Consider the following 18,839-nt stretch of genomic DNA (forward strand, 5'->3'; position numbering starts at 1 on the left):
TAGCCACCATCTAACTGAATGATGGAACAGGCCTGATGGGCTTAGTGGTCAGCTCCTGCTCCCATGCCTCAGCGATTGGCTGCATACCATTGGGTACCAGTTCCACAGGGAAAATTCAACTAGCTCCTGAAAATAACAGAAAATATAGCATAGCCCCTCAACAGCAGATACATTGAAACTGCTTTAGATTTGAAGGTCAGGAACTATTATTTCTTTGATCCATACTAAATGTACAAAGGAGAGAGAGTACATTTGATTGAAAATACTTAGGTTGGGATCTTCCGTGCCTGCTGGCATCGGGTGCTTTCAGTGGCGTGAGTGGACAATATGAGGAGAAGGCCAATAATTGGTTTCACAACGTCATGAAACCAGTTTGCGATGGTCCACTCTGCCCACTGATGGCGGGCTGCATTCCCTGTCATCAGATGTTGGGAACCTCATTGTAATACATCAGCGTGTCATTATAAGGCCAGCCCGCCGGACTCATTCCCCCGTACAGGATCGTTCACCCACGTCAGTGGGAAAATACGAAACACAACAGCATATTTAAGGCGGGCTGCACTTTCTCGGGACTTCAAAGTTTGTTTGTCTACCTTGCTTTGGTCAGCACTCACAGTCATCAGCACCAGGCTTCACAGACAGCACCACATCACTTTTAGGGGGATTCATGAGTAGGTCTTTACCTACCAGGTAAGCCATATGTGGGTAGCTTTTCAATGGATGCAGGGCTAGGGCTTACTTGGGAGAAGTGGCCTCAGGCAAGGGAAGAGGCTGCAGGATGAGAGCTGTACTGGGGAAGATGGGAAACCCGGGGTGTGTGTGGGGGCACAAGCTGATCTGTGCAAGGGGCCTCCAGATGGTGAGGGCTGAGGCAGTCTCCAGAGGGGATGAGGCCAAATGGACATGAGAGAATATGAGAGAGAGAATGGGTGGTGATGTTCTTTGATCTGGCAGTGAGTGAGGTGCCAGTGAATGTGTGATAGGCTTGAGTGTGTGAGTTTAGAGTGATGAGATGGCTGCCTTACCCTGGCTGCACGGATGAGACCATTCATCCTCTATCGGCATTGGATGGCCAACCTCTTCTGTGCAGCACTGGCACTGATCACCACTGCCACCACCTACCAAGCTGGAGTGGTAATGTTGCTGCCCCTACTGTTGCCAGAGTGGGGGTAGAGGACATCACAGCAGATCTCCACGGTGTTCAAAAGGTGCTCAAGAGCTGCAGTCTTCTTACCCTTCAGGGCAATGTCTTCTTTGCTGCAGTCCTGGGCTGGAAGCACTGAGCATGGCTGTACTTTCAACGTGGTGCCTGGCGTGATGAAGCGGTGAGGTGATGGTGTGGCGGGCAAATGAGAGCCTGCCTGCCATGGAAACGGCATTAGTTAGGCATTGCCGGGAAACAATGTGGCGGGTTTGGGACTGCAGGAGGGGCAGCTACATTACCACTCCGGCTTGGTAGGCGTTGCGGGGTGAAAGCCCGCCATTGTGGCCGGCGGGTAAAACGACACTTAGTGCAAACCTGGGACGATTGCAACATGAAAATAAAGGTCTTACCAATCAATGGTAAATCTTCCAAAATGACTTTCCACTCACTTGATTTATATTACATCACTTCGACTTTAAAAAACAAGTTGCTGAGGGCCTGAACACATTATGGTGTGAAAAGCAATCATTTTGTAAAAATTAACACTGGATAGTTTTCTCAATTTGGATAGGAATGAAAATTTGAAACTAGAGAAGCCAGAAAAGTTAGGCCAAGTAGGTCTGACTGAGGCCAAGTGGCATATCCATGGCTGTCACTCAATGTGTGAGCGTGCTAGTTTCCCTGTCCTTAATTCCTGTCAGGAGCTTCTAGGTCTACAGGATTAGAGCCCTGCGTAAGGCATTACCAGTTCTAAAGGCAACATGTTCTAATGCCAACTAACTGAGCAGATGTAAAAATTCAAGGAGCTCTGACATAGGCTTCTGTTGTGCACGTGTAACACAGAACAGAATTAAGTTGCATGCAGTTGTGATTTTACCAAAGCAATTAGTTAGACTCTCGCTGCCAAGTGTATCTGAGAACTCATATTATTTTATGGTGTTCAGGTTTGCAGTCTTTTGCGTGAACTTCCTCAGGTTGGGCTTTCCATTAGAGATGGGTTAGGGTGGGACTTCCACCCACCACCCTGATCCCAACCCATTACCTTGGACAGCAGCTCATTATGAAAGGCAGTCAGCTGGTGGGATTGCTACCACACAGAGGGAGGTCACCTGTTCCATGACAGATGAGGATGTTGCTTTCACACTCTGTAGAAATTGATTGTTTTTGATTTGCGTCAGGTCAATCAATCTTTCCAAGCTGGACATTAGTTGCAATTCAAGGAACTGATAGCATTTTCCTTTCATGTCAAATGTTAAAAAATAATCGCCTGGTCAAAGAGTTCAAATTCCACAGGCAAGTTCACTGGCAAATGCAACTTACGTGCACAATTCTTAGCTGTCAGTGCATCTCCATAGAAACCTGCCGCGCAGAGTTCACAATGAGGCCCAGCAGTGTTATGCATGCAGCCCAGACAAATCCCAGTCAGTGAATCGCAATTGCTGAAGAGCATGTTGGAATCTGTGTTGCTATTACAGTTGCACGGTTGACATTGGCTTCCCAATACCATTGGGTTTCCATAGTAACCTGGGGCACACCTTCACAAGAAAGGAGAAAGTCGTTAATAGGGCTAATCGGCAAGGAAAAAAGAAACTATACAAACACACTGCCCAAGTTTTACTGACACAAGAATATGGTGTTTGAGAATTTAGATACTGTTGTGAGGTTCAATACATGCGCCATTCTACACATCAGTCTGAAGAAAACTTGGGGCATGTTAGTTTGATTCCCTGCAGTCGGCCATTCAACTTGTTAACTTTGCTGGTGTGAGCTCAAACCATAAAATTCAAGGAAATTAGGAGTGTCAACCTCCAGAGGTGTAAACGACTTGCTACAGAACCTGTGAAGTAACAATTCTTTACAGCTTCAATGGCTGTCCCACGGCTGCAGATACCTGATACTACTGATAATTATTATGTAAATCTAATAGCTTGGATTTGCTCTACGCACAGATCTAAGTTCTTGAATCGTTTTTTTATCTAATCCAGCAGGCTTCAAAATACTTTTAAACTTTGGAATGCTTTAAAAAGAACATTAAGAAATGGGTCAATCAGTGGCCCATCAAGCCTGCTCCCCCATTTGATAAGTTCATGGCTGATCTTCTACGTCAAGTCCGTTTTCCTGCCCCATCTCCAAATCCCTTAATTCCGCCCAAAAATCTATCGATTTCAGCTTGAATATGCTCATCAGCTGATCATCCAGAGCCCTCTGGGGTACAGAATTCCAAAGCAAAGAACTTTGTCCTCATCTCAGTCTTAAAAGGCTGACCCGTTACCCTGAGACTAAGCCCCTCGTTCTAGACTCCCAGCCAGGGGAAACAGCCTCTCAGCATCGACACTGTATTAAGTATTTTATATGTTCCAGTAAGATCACCTCTTATTCTTCTGAGCTCTAGAGAATATAGGCCCATTGCAATCAATTTCTCCACATAGGAGAGTCCTCTCATCCCAGGTATCAATCCAGTGAACCTTCACTGCATCGTCTTCAATGCAAGTATGCCCTTCCTTAGGAAATGAGAACAAAACTGTACAGAGTCCTCCAGGTGTGGCCCCACAAAATCACGATATAATTGCAGTTAAAAATGACTCTAAAGATCTACTTTTATAATTTATAACCGTCCAAGTGTATAGTTCTGCAGTTGCACAGTTTGTACTTACTGTTCAAATTGACTACCCTGTACTCTTCTGTATGTGAAAACTATTTCGTACTCTGTAGAAAGATTCAGCTATTATAAATATAAATGATAATCAGAATTTTTAAGCAGGTTTTTAAATTTCTGCTCTGATGAATCAACTGCACTCCCCAACAGCTACCATCTCCATTACTTGATAGGTCATGCAGTTTAATAAGGTATTGTGCACTTTCCCCAATTGCACACAAACACTGACCTTTCACATTTTAAGCCAGCATAGCCTGGTTTACAAAGACATTGTGTACGATCTTCATGGTTGACACAATCCTTCGCAAAGCTAAAAAAAAAGGTGGTTGAACAAGGAAAAAAAAAATGAACACATTATTTAAATAAATGCTTAATAAAATTAAATTGTTCTTGAAGTTGCGAAATTTATTTTCACCACCCTCTCCCCACCCAGCTTTCTCCTGATGAACTGGGAATACATACTTGTTAGAGGAAACAGTGAGAGGACACGGACACTGAACACAAAGCGATGCTGCTCCAACAGTAACATTTTCAACTAAGCCAGTCTTACAGCGCTCACAGTTATCTCCTTCAGTGTTATGCTGGCAGTTCTAGGAAAAAAGAATTTTATATTTAAAAACTTTGCTATTTAACCTGCTCTCAAAATACCCTTGGAAAAAAGATTTAAAAATCCAATTTGCCACAGGGGAGCCTCACCTGTGGTGCCCCAATACATGCAAGCTGATAGCGCACAGTTAGAACAGCAACACCTAAAAGTCTAACAAGCAGTCATTCATGATTACGAACATGACCCACAGGGACAAGACCTGCTCTCCTTGGGGTAAAGTGAACCTGTGGTGTTCCTACAGTGATTCTGCTGGATGGACAAGCCTAGCATCTTGTCTCCCAATTTAAGTCTCATCTCCTTTGTTCAATGATTAATGGAAATTTCAGGACCACCAGGATTGTGGAGCTTGGAAATCTTAGAATATAAAATCATGCAGATGGCTGAATCCTCAAAGCAAGCCCAGTACTTCTATTTTACATTAAAATTCGTACTGTGTGTTGTTGGTGATATCAACCCATTTAAGTTTCCACAATTTCCTATTATAATAATATAGCAAAATAATGCTTATAAGATCTGCAATCCTTTTCTCAATGCAGGCATTGACCTAACAATCAAATTAATATAGTGTCCAATACATTAACGTAAATACATTTGCCAGTTTTAAAACGTTGTTTTGCATAGCATTTGATTTCATATTCATAAATCATTAACAGGTTTTGGGATATATCTCATGATAGGAATATATAGCATCTCCCAATTTGTAGTAATCTTTCCTTCACTTTACAATCCCCTACACTCAACATTAAGTTCAACAATTTGAGATTATGGTCGCTGTTCATTTTTTCAGGCAGCAGGTGCTGGTAATGGTTCAGCTACTGCCATTTATACCTCCTCTAGACCCATTCTATGTTGGTTTACTGTCTCATTACCATCCATTTTTGCCTTGTGCCATCATCCCTTTGTTATTTAACCACTCCTGCTCTCCGCCTTATCAAACACGTTCTTTATGTTGGTTCTGTATCTCTTTGTTGGCTTAAAAAATTGCTACATCTTTAACGTTTTCTAGTTCAGATGAGAGATTATCAACCAGAAACATCTGGTATGTGGGCTTTGGGACCCCAACATTGGCACAAGAGGGGCCTCCCAGGCCCACACGTGCCAGGAACCAGACCAATGGAGCTATTTTCCCCAGAGGCGGCCTCCTAATTGGCTGCCTCTGCACTCGCCGTCCAATTAAAGACAGCAGGTGTGCTCCCAAGTCCAGAGGGCTAACAGGAGGCCATCCAGCACTGAAAGATCAGCAGCCCCACTGTCAAGGACGGATGCTGAAGTGTGTGGGAGGAGGTTTGGTTGCCTCCTTTCCCAGTTGCTAGCCACAAGGGGGGACATAAGGAGGACCAAAATGGTCAGGGCCATCAGACAGGAGGAAACCCCTTGTATAATGGGCACTGCTGCAATTGCAGCATTTATTAGCGTGGCATGTTCACCATTGAATGGAACCTCTGGCTCTAATGGTGCATCCCCAGATAGCTGCAGGGAGGCCGACTCCATTAAGCTGGTGGCCTCCTCACATGGCGAGGGGCTGCTTAGACACTGGCAAAATGCTAACATGGCCTTTAAATCAGCTGCAAATATGCAAATTGGCTGCTCACCTCTGTGGTGCAGGCAGCCAGTTTGTTTCTCGGCCACCCCTGGGGAACTTCCCCATCAACAGGGCCACATTAGGTAGACATTCCATTGCACACCCCCTACCTGCCCAAATTCTCTCTTTGCAGATGGTGCCCGAGCTGTTGAGTATTTCCAACATTTTCTCTTATTTCTATTAAGAGGCATGTCCACGGTTCAATACAATTTTGTAGATTTGCAAAATAATAAACAGGATAAATGCTTATAATACTTACTACACATATTCCAGATCCATCATGGCACTGGTCTGAATGGCCATTGCAGTTACAAGGTACACATTTACCCAGGAAAAGGCCCTTTGTATCTCGGTAATAGCCTGGTGAGCAGTCCTATTGGATTACATTTAGAAAAGGGGGGAAAATATAATCTAGTTTTTGAAATAATTAGCTCTTCCAAGGTCTCCACAGAATATATCATAATCACACACATGAACCACAATGATAAATCAACCATTCAACCTTTCAAGTTTCAATGCCAGCAACATTCCTGCAAATGTGTTAAAGGCACCATTCGGTCTCTTAACACTAACAATAAAGTCCATCCAAATTGATGAGATGAAATGTTCCTCATCTACTTTTAATGGTCTTATGTATCATTTTTGTTGAGTATAGGTACCGGGGAGGTATTGAATTGAGGCAGATAAATGGGAGTTGAGATACAGATCAGCTTATGTTGTAATTGAATGATGGAGCAGGCTTGAGCGGCTGAATGGTCTACTCCTGCGTACATTTTACGGCTCAAAATCAGTTCAGTGCAAGACCGCTTGTAACTAGTGATTGGCAGAAAATCTGTCAAGCATGGTAAATGGAAACAGTTGTTCTGATTCTGTGGCCAAGTACAGGAAGCTTTACTCGGCATTTGCTCTCCGTGAATTATTTGGTGCTGGCAGATCAGGGTCAATTTTCCAACTTGTTCAATCGCGTGTGCTTCATGTTCTTGGGATTGGATGGTCCTCACAGGATGGTTTGTCCGGTAAAACTAATAGATAAAAATTCCACAGCCCACTGACTTCCACATCCAGTGCAAATACTGCGTTGGGTGTGGAAATTTGTAAAATTATCTTAGATGCCAGGGTGGACAATTATTCCATCCTCCAGTACTGATATCCCTCACTTGGTAATCATAAAGCTGACCTCTCCTCTTCCCGAGTTTTGTTTTAAACAAAAGAACTAATGGGATTCTCATTAAAATTCTAAATACCTCAAATTAAGCTAATTTATGATGAATCCCTTAGTTATTTAACCATGTATTCGGCAGTTTAGGCCTATGCTCGCTAGAGTTTAGAAGGATGAGAGGGGGTCTAATTGAGGTATATAAGATGCTAAAGGGGATAGACAAAGTAGGTGTGGAGCGGATGTTTCCCCTTGTGGGGCTTTCTAGAACAAGAGGCCATAGTTTTAGGCTAAGGGATGGCAGATTTAAATCAGATGAGGAGGAATTACTTTTCTCAAAGGGTCGTGAATCTGTGGAATTCACTACCTCAGAGTGTAGTGGATGCCGGGACACTGAATAAATTCAAAGAGAAGATAAACAGATTTTTAATTAGTAATAGGTTGAAAGGTTATGGGGAGAGGGCGGGAAATTGGAGTTGAGGCCAAAATGAGATCAGCCATGGTTGTATTTATTGGCGGGGCAGGCTCGAGGGGCTGAATTGCCTACTCCTGCTCTTAGTTCTTATGTAGAGACCAATGGCATTAATAAAATATTTAAATGAAATATCAGAAGAGCTAGGCTCAGGTGGTCAGAAACTGAACACAAAATAATAGTGCTAACAAGGTTCAAGAGACTTGGAAAGAGACACAGTAACATATTGGGCAGAACTTTGCCCTCGTTGGGTGGCGCGGCAGGCGAGCCCAGGAGCTGTCATGGAGCCAACCTCCGGCCGCGTTCAGGCCCCGACATGGATTTCACACTGACTGGCCGATTAACTCTGTCACATGAGCAGGGACAGGTTAGGAATGAAATTTTAAAATTTTTATTTAAATTTTATTTGCTGTTGGAAACATCATCCCGCCCGATGAGGTTTCCTAAAAAATCGAAAGGCTGCTTGGCCTTTTTGCCTGCCTGCCAACTGTAAGGGTTGGACGGGTAGCGAAAAATTTCATTTGGTTATTACTTTAGTGGCCTTAATAGGCCTGCTAATTGTCAGCGGGCGCGCTGCTGACTCCCGCGCGTGCACGCCAACCAAAATATCGTGCGAGTGCACGGTGACGTTGGGACACTCGCCCGACGCCATCGCGTGTCATTTTAACTCTTGCTTGGGTCGGGCGTGCGCCCGCCTGTCCAAGCGCAATATTCTGCCCATTAATTGATTGTCATCATCAAATCCACGTCATTGGTAATTTGTTGGCAAATAACTGGAATAAAGCTGCTATCTTGCTCAAGGAGACAAGTTTGCAAAGATGGGCGCACAACACAAACTGCTAAGAATCTTGCAGCACAGAAGGTGGCCATTCTGTCCATCATGTTCATGCTGGCTCTTTGAAATAACTTTTCAATCAGTCTCATTCCCCTGCTCTTTCCTCAGAGCCCTGCACGTTTATCATTGGCAAGATGGCAATCAATGACATATTTGGAAGAAAACACTTTGCAATACACGGAATGTTTCCCTCTCCTGTTGCTGCTGTTTGACATGTTCTCTGTATTATTATTGGGTTCATAATCCTCATGATGAACTACATGATTTAAAAACAAAAATCAGTTCCAGATTTGGAGAATTTGGCTACACAACCCAAGTTTACAATTGATAACTACAATTTAAAATAAAAAGAGTTGATATATGTTAATGACCAACGCAGCCATGAGCAAATAATAAACATTTCATTAAATAGGCATCAAAGGAGCAAGTCTCTCATACCTGACAGGAATCTCCTATATAATTAGCTGGACAGTGGCAGATTTCCACATTGCTGGCTGCACTCCCCTCTCCAGAGTCAGAAGCTTGCTCAAGTATCACATTCCTCAGCACAACAAGCTTGGCCAACTGGGACTGAAGGGCACGAATTTGTAGACTATCCAAGCTGGCCAACACCATCATCATTTCCTCTCTGGACACAGGGTTATGTGTCTGCACATGCCTAAAGTTACTCTATGTAAAAAAAAGAAAGAAGCACATTCTACACATTAGGGTCTGTACTAGCATCACAACGAACAGAATCGAATCACTGGATTGAGGCAACGCTGCTGTTTTTGTGTCAGTTCTTTTCTCTGTACCTAAGCAATCCTGGATTAATGAGTGCTGCATTAGCACAGAAGCTGCATCTTGGACTATAGCTCCTCTCTTCCATAAATCACAAAAAATCCTCAAAAATGCACATTTACACTGCACAAATTTACACTGCCAGGATTGACGCCCGGTCTGATTCCTGCGTAAAATGGAGAGAGACTCCCTTCTTCCAGGGATCTTGCTCCACTTCACCATGGAGTCGAGGGGCTCTATCTTTATCGCTGGATTTAGGGCTCATTGTGCAAAGCAAACCCATTATAATTTATAACTCTCAGTCTTGTTAACTTAAAAAATTAAATGAACTGTAAATTGCTAAAATCTTGTACAATATAATGGGCAGTGCTGACAACACATGCATATGTACACAACACTGTACCCTGTAGCATTAATACAAGCTCACTTGAGTATTATAAAAATGAAATAAACAAAATAATTGATTTCAAACCTCCACCAATTGAAGCCAATTCTCATGCAGTTGTCCAGGTGCTGGATAATCCTTTGCTACATACATAATAGTCATTTGGTTTCCCTGGTGAATAAGGAGAAATGATCAGATATTAAAACATTCCCTGCATAAAGAAACTGCTTTTCTGTGACAGGTGGGCACACGATTCAGAATAAAACACACTCCGAAATCTTCAAAGATGATGGCTTGCACCCTCCAGCACCGCTTGTGGGTGGAGCTGGGCTGGGTCATTCATTCAAGGTTTTACAAAAGCTTACCTTCAGAATTACATCAGGGCGAGCTTCAACCGGTAACGAAAGGATGTCTCCACGCGGAACTTCAGATCGAAGCTGGTATGTTAAGTGCCCTCCATATGATGAAATCTTAGAAGAAAGAGAAATGTTTGTGTCACTTCTTAATGGAGATTTAACAGACAGATTAAGCAATGTGAAAAAATGGGTTTGTGAACATAACTGTCTGGAAATTGGATTGCTGCAAGAAATCGGGCACCGAGCAGTTCAATACAGCATGCAGCATGTTCCCTTGCATTCTACGCCAGGAGAATGCTGCTGGCAAAATCGGCTGGAGCACCCCAAGTGCCAGCTGGCACTGGGTCCATTCCCCTATGCCAATACACAGCATCATGGCCATTTCCAGGCCCTTTTTGACATACAATACTGACTGACCACACAGCGTGCCGTGTACATGTTACGGCTAGCTTTCCCAAGCTTACAGCAACAACTCCCCAAGTCATCTTCGACAGCACCTTCCAAATCTGCTGCCTCCACCACCTATAAGGACAAGGGCTGGAGATGCAGGTGAACACACCACCAACTCTCCCTCCAAGTCACAAGCCATCCTGACTTGGAATTATATTACCGTTTCTTCACTGTTGGCCCAGCCAGTGATTCCCACATCCCATGAACAAATACTTTAAAAAAAAAATATAACCGGCTTTCCTTGAACCAGGCAGCTGGAGAGTGACATCACAAAGGTATGTGAACAACCTGTTATTTAACTGCAAGTCACGAGGAGCAGAGCATCTCGACTGGCTCCATATTGAGAGTGAGGCCACTGCTGGCCATCACTCACCCCCTCCTGATCTCCATCACATTGGAGGACCCACAGTCACTGAGTGCTGGCCTACAGGTGCCTTCTTCCTGACCTGCGAACTTGAGGCAGAACTGGCATTCGAAGCAAGCCAGCCATGCCCTAATGACACAAGAGGACCAATCTTGAGTGGCCCTCATACTTGTCAGGTTTTGGGGCTGGCCACTGCCTTCGCTGAACCAATTTCTGGGCCTAGGTTTCAGATCAGTAGCATTGGTTGATAACTTCTGGTAAAGCTATGTAACCACTTGACAACTGGGTTTTCTCAGCTGTTGGTGCATACCAATATACGGCTAAGCAATTCTTCAGCAACATCTTCACATTAAAGAAGCAGAAGCAGCTTTGCAGAACCACAGAGTAAACGATTCCGCCTTCAAATCCACAATGGGATGGTTATACCAGTCTAGAAAACATTTTGTAGCCCGTGGAATGTAAATAGGGAGTTAGTGCATGAATCTGCCTTGATGTACCTGGTCTCCGAGGTAGGGTGATGGTGCCTGCCAGTACAGATCCTGGTAGATATCAGCCACGGAACTAAGATCAACTTCAACCTCCCTCTCCGCATCGTTGCGGGTAACTGGTAATTCTTGACGATCTCCACCCATCAACTTCCAGCCACTCATGTGAACAAACTGAAATTGAAAATGGCACAGGATAAAAGGTTGTTCAACCTGAAAACTTTAAGATTCATTGTTCAGAAACATGCTTGCATTCCAGAGTAGGATATTTAGTTTCTATTGAATTGCCTCAAGATTTAAGCAAAATACTGCGGATGTTGGAAATCTGAAATAAAAAGAGAAAGTGCTGGAAAAACTCAGCATCCATGGAGAGAGACACAGTTAACATTTCGAGTCTATGTGACCCTTCTTAACAGCTAAAGAAAAGTAGAAATGTGATGAAATTTAAGGGGGGTGCACGTGAAGCTGGATAGAAGGCCAGCGATAGGTGGGGGCTGAGGAGAGAATGACAAAGATGTCAAAGACAAAGGGAGTGTTAATGGTGGTGGTAAGGGCTAAAGAAGGCACTGAAAGCGGCATAAAAGATAAGAAAGCAGGATGTGCAAATAGCAGAACAAGGGTGAGCACTCTGTGAAAGAACAACATGGAACAAGTAACAGATGCCCCTTTTGGGGGTGGGGTGGGGGGAGGGGGCAGTGGTTGGGGAAAAACAGATGCCTCAAGATTTTGTTGTGAAGAAAACCTGTGGCTCTCCCACCGCTATAAACCTGCAGAGAGATGAGATTCAAGGGCTGTGTGTGAGCCTACATTTAGGTTTGCGCTAGGCTCTCCTTCAACGATTCATAAACCTTACACCATAAGAACAAATTACATCTTTCTTTGATAGAGATAGTAACCCAAAGGCAGCTTCAATCTCACTCTGTGGCAGAAGGGTTGACAACCAGAGGGAACAGATTTTAAGGTGATTGGCAAGAGAACCAGAGGCTACATGGGGAAACTCTTTTTTTAATATATACAGTGAGTTGTTCTGATCTTGAACTCACTGCCTAAAAGGCAGGTGGAAGAAAATTCAATAGTATCACTCAAGCAAGAACTGGATAAATTATTGAAGGGAAAAAAAAAGACAGGGCTATGGGGAAAGAGCAGGGAAATGGGATTAATAAATCCAAAGCCAAAGAGCTGGCACAGGCACAAAGGGCCAAATGGTCTCCTTTTGTGCCTTAACAATTTATGATTCCAAATAAGTCAGAGGGTCAGTCAGGGTCTGAAAGTTAAAAGATATAGGGATAGGGCATACCCACCAGAGAGCTTCACACGTGAGTTCTTAGGCCATCCTGAAATGTGAGCACTAAATCGGAAAATCTAACCGTATCTTTTCTGGCGAAGGTCTTTGCCTAAAGTCTGATTTTTATTTAATTTCTATCATTTTTCCATTTTCATTTATCATACCATGACAGTGCGAAGGGACTAACCTATAAAACATGAACTCAGTGAACAGTGGAGCTTTCTGAGGAGAATCTGACACCATGATGGCAATGTGCAACTCACCGCGGTTCTTCTCTTATCAGAGATTTGGCAGCGATCGGTAGCCCCAAAGCAGAAGCAGCTGGTACAACCTTTTGGATTGGCTGGATCCAAGTAGAATGTTCCCAGGCGGCAGGTGTCACACTGTGGGCCTTCCACATTTTCCTGAATGCAGAAATTCAGCAAAGGTAAAGATATGAGTGCACATCTTGTCCTATCTTTTAGTTAATGAGACCTGCAACATTAATCAGACAAGAGTAGTCCCCTAGATGATTACATGGCTTTTGAGTGGGATGGGGAGTCTATATACTGTGATAAAGCATTGCTGTTCTGTGGGACATCTTGGATAAATCAGGACTGGTGGGCCTTTTCTTGCTTGATATGGTTGTATGCTTCCACATTCATAATGACGTATGGTTTTAATCCCACTATTGTTTGTTACATGTGCCTGATAGAAACTGTATCACCACCTCCACATGAAATTAGATGAAGTGACATTATCAGTTTTAAACCAAACTCAAGACCAAACATATCATCGGTATCCTTAGTCAGTTACACGTTTCCCCTCTCTGCAACCCCGCACTTTGTTATATATTATTGTTTTAACTAGTCAGCAGTGATTGCACCTTCAAGGGGAACTAACCTGGAGAAGCTTGCGAATCTGACAATTTATAAACGATTAACCATTGGATGCGGAAGCAAAATTAGCCAACTAACTCTGCTGATGGTTTGGATCCCCCAAAGTGTTGGGTTTTCCCCAGCGAGGCCATCAGATCTGTCTGAATATACAATCGAGTGTATATTCAGTAATTCCTGTACAGATTGTGTGAGGGGAACCCGGGGTGGAGGGGGCCAGCAAATCAGACTCAGGGCGGACATGGTTTTCCATCCATGAGGGCTTGTGATGACCTCTGCGTCTAAATTTGATAAGTGGTCTCGCCTATTGAAATTCTGCTCTAGGGAGTGCTCAATTAGAAAAGTGCCTTTAATTTTGCAGCCTGCAGAAGTCCAACCCTGTCTGCATCCCCAGCCATGATAGTTCCAGTGCCGATTTAGTATCTGTACAGTCTATGTGAAAAGTCCAATAGGCAGGTTTAATTTATTTTTTAGTTTGGATGCCACTCCAGCCTACTTAAGAAAGTAGTTAGTTCATTAAAATTATCAGTATCTCTATGAAACAAGTTTAAAGATGTTTGAAAGCACACCATAACCTGATCGGGAGTTTTAAAATGGTCACTTTGCATTCCAGGTTATCCATTGTAAAGTCATGTGTTTACCTCAAGTTGCTCTGCTTTGATAGGACTGACCTTGCAATGACATTGCCCAGTGACAGAGTCACAGATGCTGGCTTGTGTTCCAGCCCCATTACAGTCACATGGCATACAGTCAGGGTAGTGGTAGTATCCAGGGGCACAGCGATCACACCGACGTCCAGCTACGTTAGGTTTGCATCTAAACAAAGAATCAGGTTAGGCATTAACAAGGACCCAGATGATTTGGCCCATCACAGCCAGGACCCAACTTTTAGAGCTGCAAATAACCGAATGAATCCCGCACTCTCAGACAGAGCACCATTCAAAGGGAGCAAGAGTCAGAGATTTGGTTCAAGAGTCCAGAGCATTGGCGCCCTAGCGGGGATGCTGTTATGTTATTGGACTAGTAAACCAGAGGTTTGGACAAAAGATCTAGAGACATGAGTTCAAATCTCATCATGGCCCCTTGGGTAATTCAAATTCAATTAATTAAATAAGTCTAGAATAAAAAAGTTAGCATCAGTAATGGTGGCTATGTTATATTGGATTATCCTTAAAACCCAGCTGGTTCATTGATGTACTTTAGGAACGAAAACTACTTACCTGGTCTGGCCTATTTGCAACCCCTGACTCACAACAGTGTATCTGACTCTTAAATGCACTCTGAAATGCCCCAGTAAGTCCCTCTCATGTGTTCAATAAGGTGGCTCACTTATTAAGGGCAATTCAGGATGGGCAATAAATGTGTCCCCGCCTGCAGCACCCACATCCCGTGAATGAATTTAAAATAAAAACTCGTGCTTCCTTTGAGCGTGACTCTGTTGGGAATCTGGGTTCAGTGTATTTAACATCTTGTTAATACATAGAATATTCTCCCAATTTGGCACAGAAAGAAAAAGCAGCATCTTCTATTCACTGAGATCAGTCATTTCTCCCTGGTGGGGAACTGGGAACAGGTGTGTGTGTGTGTGTGTGTGTTTGCGTGGGGAGGGGCAGATTTTTTTGGCTATTAGCAGTATTGCAAACAAAGCTGGAAATTTAATGTATTTGAACTTTGTAACAAAGTGGCAAAAGCATTCCAAGTCAGCAGCTTTATGATTTTTAAGAGAAAAGTTATCAGATTCAATGTCCTGCTACATCTTAGTGAAATAACAAACAGGCAGAGACACTGGAGGAACTCTGCCCTGATATTCACTAACACTTGTTGCCAAGTGATGATGCCGAATGATAAAGCATCATTCAAATACAATAAAAAGAACAGATTATTGTATTAAAACAGGCATTTATCTATAAACATGTAGAAAGGAGCTGTCTGTAGCAACCAAATTCCTGGAATATGGTGAAAAAAATAATCCCGACCAATAGAAATATATTGACTGCCTAAGCTCTGGCTGACTGGTCTCTAAATAATATTCTGTGCTGGTAATTTATCAACAGATTCTAAACTCAACTCAGTGCATCTGTCTATGCACAGGTAATACTGGCTCACGCTGAGACATAACCATAGCCAAGCTAAATACTCACTAGTTATTCCTGCTGCGTTATTGACTCAGACAATCCTGCACAAATGAGATTTTCATCTTAAAAGTTGCAAATAGTGGAAATCTATAGTATACTAAAAACTTTACATCTGTATGTACTTCCTGACTATAAAGATGTGTCCTGTTGTCATCTATTTGTCACACTATCGTCAACTTTTCGACCATCATAAACTCTATGGCCAGAAATTTACCTATGTCGGACGGGCTGGGCGGGGGCAGATGCGGAGCCAATCGCCACCCGCGATCGGCTGTGTGCCGCCATTTTATGTGAGTGGGACAAGTAAGGCCCACCCAGCATGACGAACGGCAGGTAGCGCTCAGCCCTACCTGTGCGGGCGGGGGGAGGAGGGAGAATTGGGGCTTGCGTGGAAGAGCGCAGAGATCTCCCTGAGGAGATCTCCCTGAGGCACGGAGCTGCCTCAGGGAGATTAAGTTGATAAAAAAATTTTGTTAAAAATAAAGTACAAAATTATTTAAACTTGTCCCCTCATGTGACAGTGTCACATGAGCCGGGACATGTTTATTTATTTAAGAACATTTTTTCATTTAATTAACAAAAGCTTTAGGAAACCTCATCCCGCTCATGGGTGAAGTTTCCTAAAAACTGCGAAGGCAGCTTGGGCTCTGCGCCAACCTTAAGGTTGGACGGGCAGCATTGCAAACAACTTTAATTGGTTTTTTTAATTGCCTTAAAAGGCTGTTGACAGTTCAGCAGGCGTGCAGCCGCCTCCAGGGCACGCCTGCCAAAAGAAATATCTAAATGGTGCACGATGATGTCGGGACGCACGCCCAAAATCATCATGTGTCAGCGTGTCGGGCCCGCCCTCCTCACGCCGATGGCAATATTCCGTATTATATGTTTGGTGATGAATTATGCCTTAATTCCTAATTCGGTTATCCTGTTCTCTTCTCCCTCAGGATCACATTTGGTTTCAAACTCTTCAGGTACAATGACACATGATTCTAACTGTGTCTAAAATGAACTAAGAAAATGCCAGCAATGTATAACAGCTGAGCCAGCATCTGAAAAAGGAAAAGACACGCTAATATTTTGGAATGAGACCATGGGGCAGGTTCTTCTCTTTACTGCCTGGATAACAAGCTCTGGCAAAGCTCATCAAGGGCAAAAATCATCGAGAATTACACATCTATAAGAGAGCACAACTATCCATTTAAATGAATGCAGGTAGAGTATCCTTTATCCAAAATCTTTGGGGCCGGGTGTGTTTCGGTATTCAGATATTTTCGGTTTTCGGATTTACTGTATAGACAGTAGGCCTGGCCCACTTACATTACAATAGCCTAAGCCTGAGCTAGCTATAGTCTATAAATGCTAGGTTGGTTCTCCATCTGCCAACTCTCACACACTCTACTTCTTAACTGTTAACACTTATTACACCTGTAATATCATATTACATTGCTGTATTAACATACAAATTTACTGCATAGACGTTCAAAAAAAACCTCAATTTCTGGATGTGTTTGGTTCTCATTTTAAAGGATGTTTGACCTGTAGAAGGAAGATTGGGCGGGCTTTGTTAAGGACATGCAATCCTCATCACCTGACTTCCACTCAATGCTCTGTCTGGGCAATGCTTTGTGCCCAAGTAGCAACAATAAAAAAAAAATCAACTCCACGATAAAAATTCACTGACTGAAATGATAGGATGTCTTTTCTCTGCTTAGATGCTGATGGAGCTTCTGTGTATTTCCAGCAACTCCTGATTTTACTCCTGTGTAAATCAGTTACACTAAAGCCACACAAAGGAGCTGCTGCCTCACTGACTATCATTACTCCATCAAGCACAATCTGAAGCACGGATGTGGGTAAATGGAGTTCCACAACTCTTGTTTTGACTTTACAAATTCCATTGACCTGATGCTATCTCCCTGCAACCAGATACGGAAAGCCACGCCGGTACATAAAAGATCAATTCCAAAGCATAACAGATACTGAATGCTTCAAGCACCTTGACACTAACCCTGACCTGAACAACATTTTTACAATCCTTTAATATCGGTGTGAGTGAGGTGCCTGCATCCAAAGCTCCCGATACTAGGGCCTCACACAGCCTCTGGAAACCTCAGTATAAACTTACTGGATTTACGAAATCCAACCGCTGGTTAAGGCCCAGGGTTCTAGTGACTAGAATCGGGCAGGTGAATGCTGAGGTTGTGGTAACTACGCTAGATGCGCACCTTGTGAACTAACACCACAGATATCCAGCTGACACCAGTAAAGATGCGCCCTTAAAAATGCAAAGAGTTGAATTTGCACAGTCCTTTATTATGAGGATATCTTTGTGCGCCCTCACCCACACTCCTGGGAGGGGTGACCTGTCATTTCCTTTCGTGATGAAACTGAATTTAAAAAGTATAGACAACAGAATCGCTTGTGTATCTGCTCCAGGTAGTATAAAATTTATAACAAAACTTGTCTGAGACATCCCTCCTCGACTCTGACTCCTTCTCACATACCTTGCTGCCAGATAGCATTATACCATGATTGAGCTGGCATCTGATAACATCTGATCAACAGAGTAGATTAGTCGGGTCTTATAGACAAAACCATGACGATAACGAAGTTGCCCAGGAATTTGGCTTCAAACTGCTACATTCCTGCTGTTGTAAGGCATCGTGGGATAGTGTATCAATCATATCAGCCGGCAGCTATGTGGCAGGCTCACAACCAACCACCTCACCTGCATTGTCCGCTCTCACTGTTGCATCCAGGCCTGGTCCTATCTTGAATTCCTGAGTGTGAGCAGTTGCATTGCTCACATCCAACCAGTGGGTGGCAGCCAAATGTCTGTGGCTCACAGACAATGCACTCTGGTTGAATGGTTCGTGGCGGACATATGCACTGACCTGTGACCTCTTCACACAAACGTCTGCCACAGTTACAAGCTGGAAAAATAAGAAATAGAATCAGGGGGTTTGTTCCAAATTTTAAGATGGTTACATTTCCAAGTAGAGAGATTGTCACACTGTTACACCATAACCTTACATTCACCCTTCAGTTGTTTAAATATCATCTTTTGCCTCTACTCCTATTTTGGTTCCCCTCTGTCATGAGACATTTACCAGCAGGGGAGGAGGGTGAATTAACATAGTCAAGCTTCTAGCAATGAGAGAGTAAATCTATATACTTGACAGGTGAGGGAAGGACCAATCCTGACATAGAATTGTAAAGCACAAAAGGAGCCCACTGTCACTATGCAGGCCCTTTGAAAGAGCTATTCAATTTGT

The 18,839-nt window shown here is 43.4% G+C and overlaps 1 protein-coding gene across 3 annotated transcripts in view; it reads right to left on the bottom strand.

The window, feature by feature from the left end:
* Positions 1 to 18,839, bottom strand: part of lama5 (laminin, alpha 5) — a 266,062-nt gene that overhangs the window by 57,712 nt on the left and 189,511 nt on the right. For all 3 annotated transcript variants that reach the window (XM_078555045.1, XM_078555046.1, XM_078555044.1), the window contains exons 35-45: positions 18,293 to 18,497; positions 14,104 to 14,248; positions 12,821 to 12,961; positions 11,285 to 11,446; positions 9,983 to 10,087; positions 9,705 to 9,788; positions 8,891 to 9,121; positions 6,249 to 6,362; positions 4,263 to 4,390; positions 4,030 to 4,110; positions 2,465 to 2,679 (exon numbers count right to left, since the gene is read on the bottom strand). In XM_078555045.1, the coding sequence (XP_078411171.1) occupies positions 2,465 to 2,679; positions 4,030 to 4,110; positions 4,263 to 4,390; positions 6,249 to 6,362; positions 8,891 to 9,121; positions 9,705 to 9,788; positions 9,983 to 10,087; positions 11,285 to 11,446; positions 12,821 to 12,961; positions 14,104 to 14,248; positions 18,293 to 18,497 (1,611 nt within the window). The remainder of the gene's footprint in view (positions 1 to 2,464; positions 2,680 to 4,029; positions 4,111 to 4,262; positions 4,391 to 6,248; positions 6,363 to 8,890; positions 9,122 to 9,704; positions 9,789 to 9,982; positions 10,088 to 11,284; positions 11,447 to 12,820; positions 12,962 to 14,103; positions 14,249 to 18,292; positions 18,498 to 18,839) is intronic.

Source organism: Cetorhinus maximus, chromosome 13 (assembly GCF_964194155.1).
Source record: "Cetorhinus maximus chromosome 13, sCetMax3.hap1.1, whole genome shotgun sequence".
In the NCBI taxonomy this organism is placed as follows: domain Eukaryota; kingdom Metazoa; phylum Chordata; class Chondrichthyes; order Lamniformes; family Cetorhinidae; genus Cetorhinus; species Cetorhinus maximus.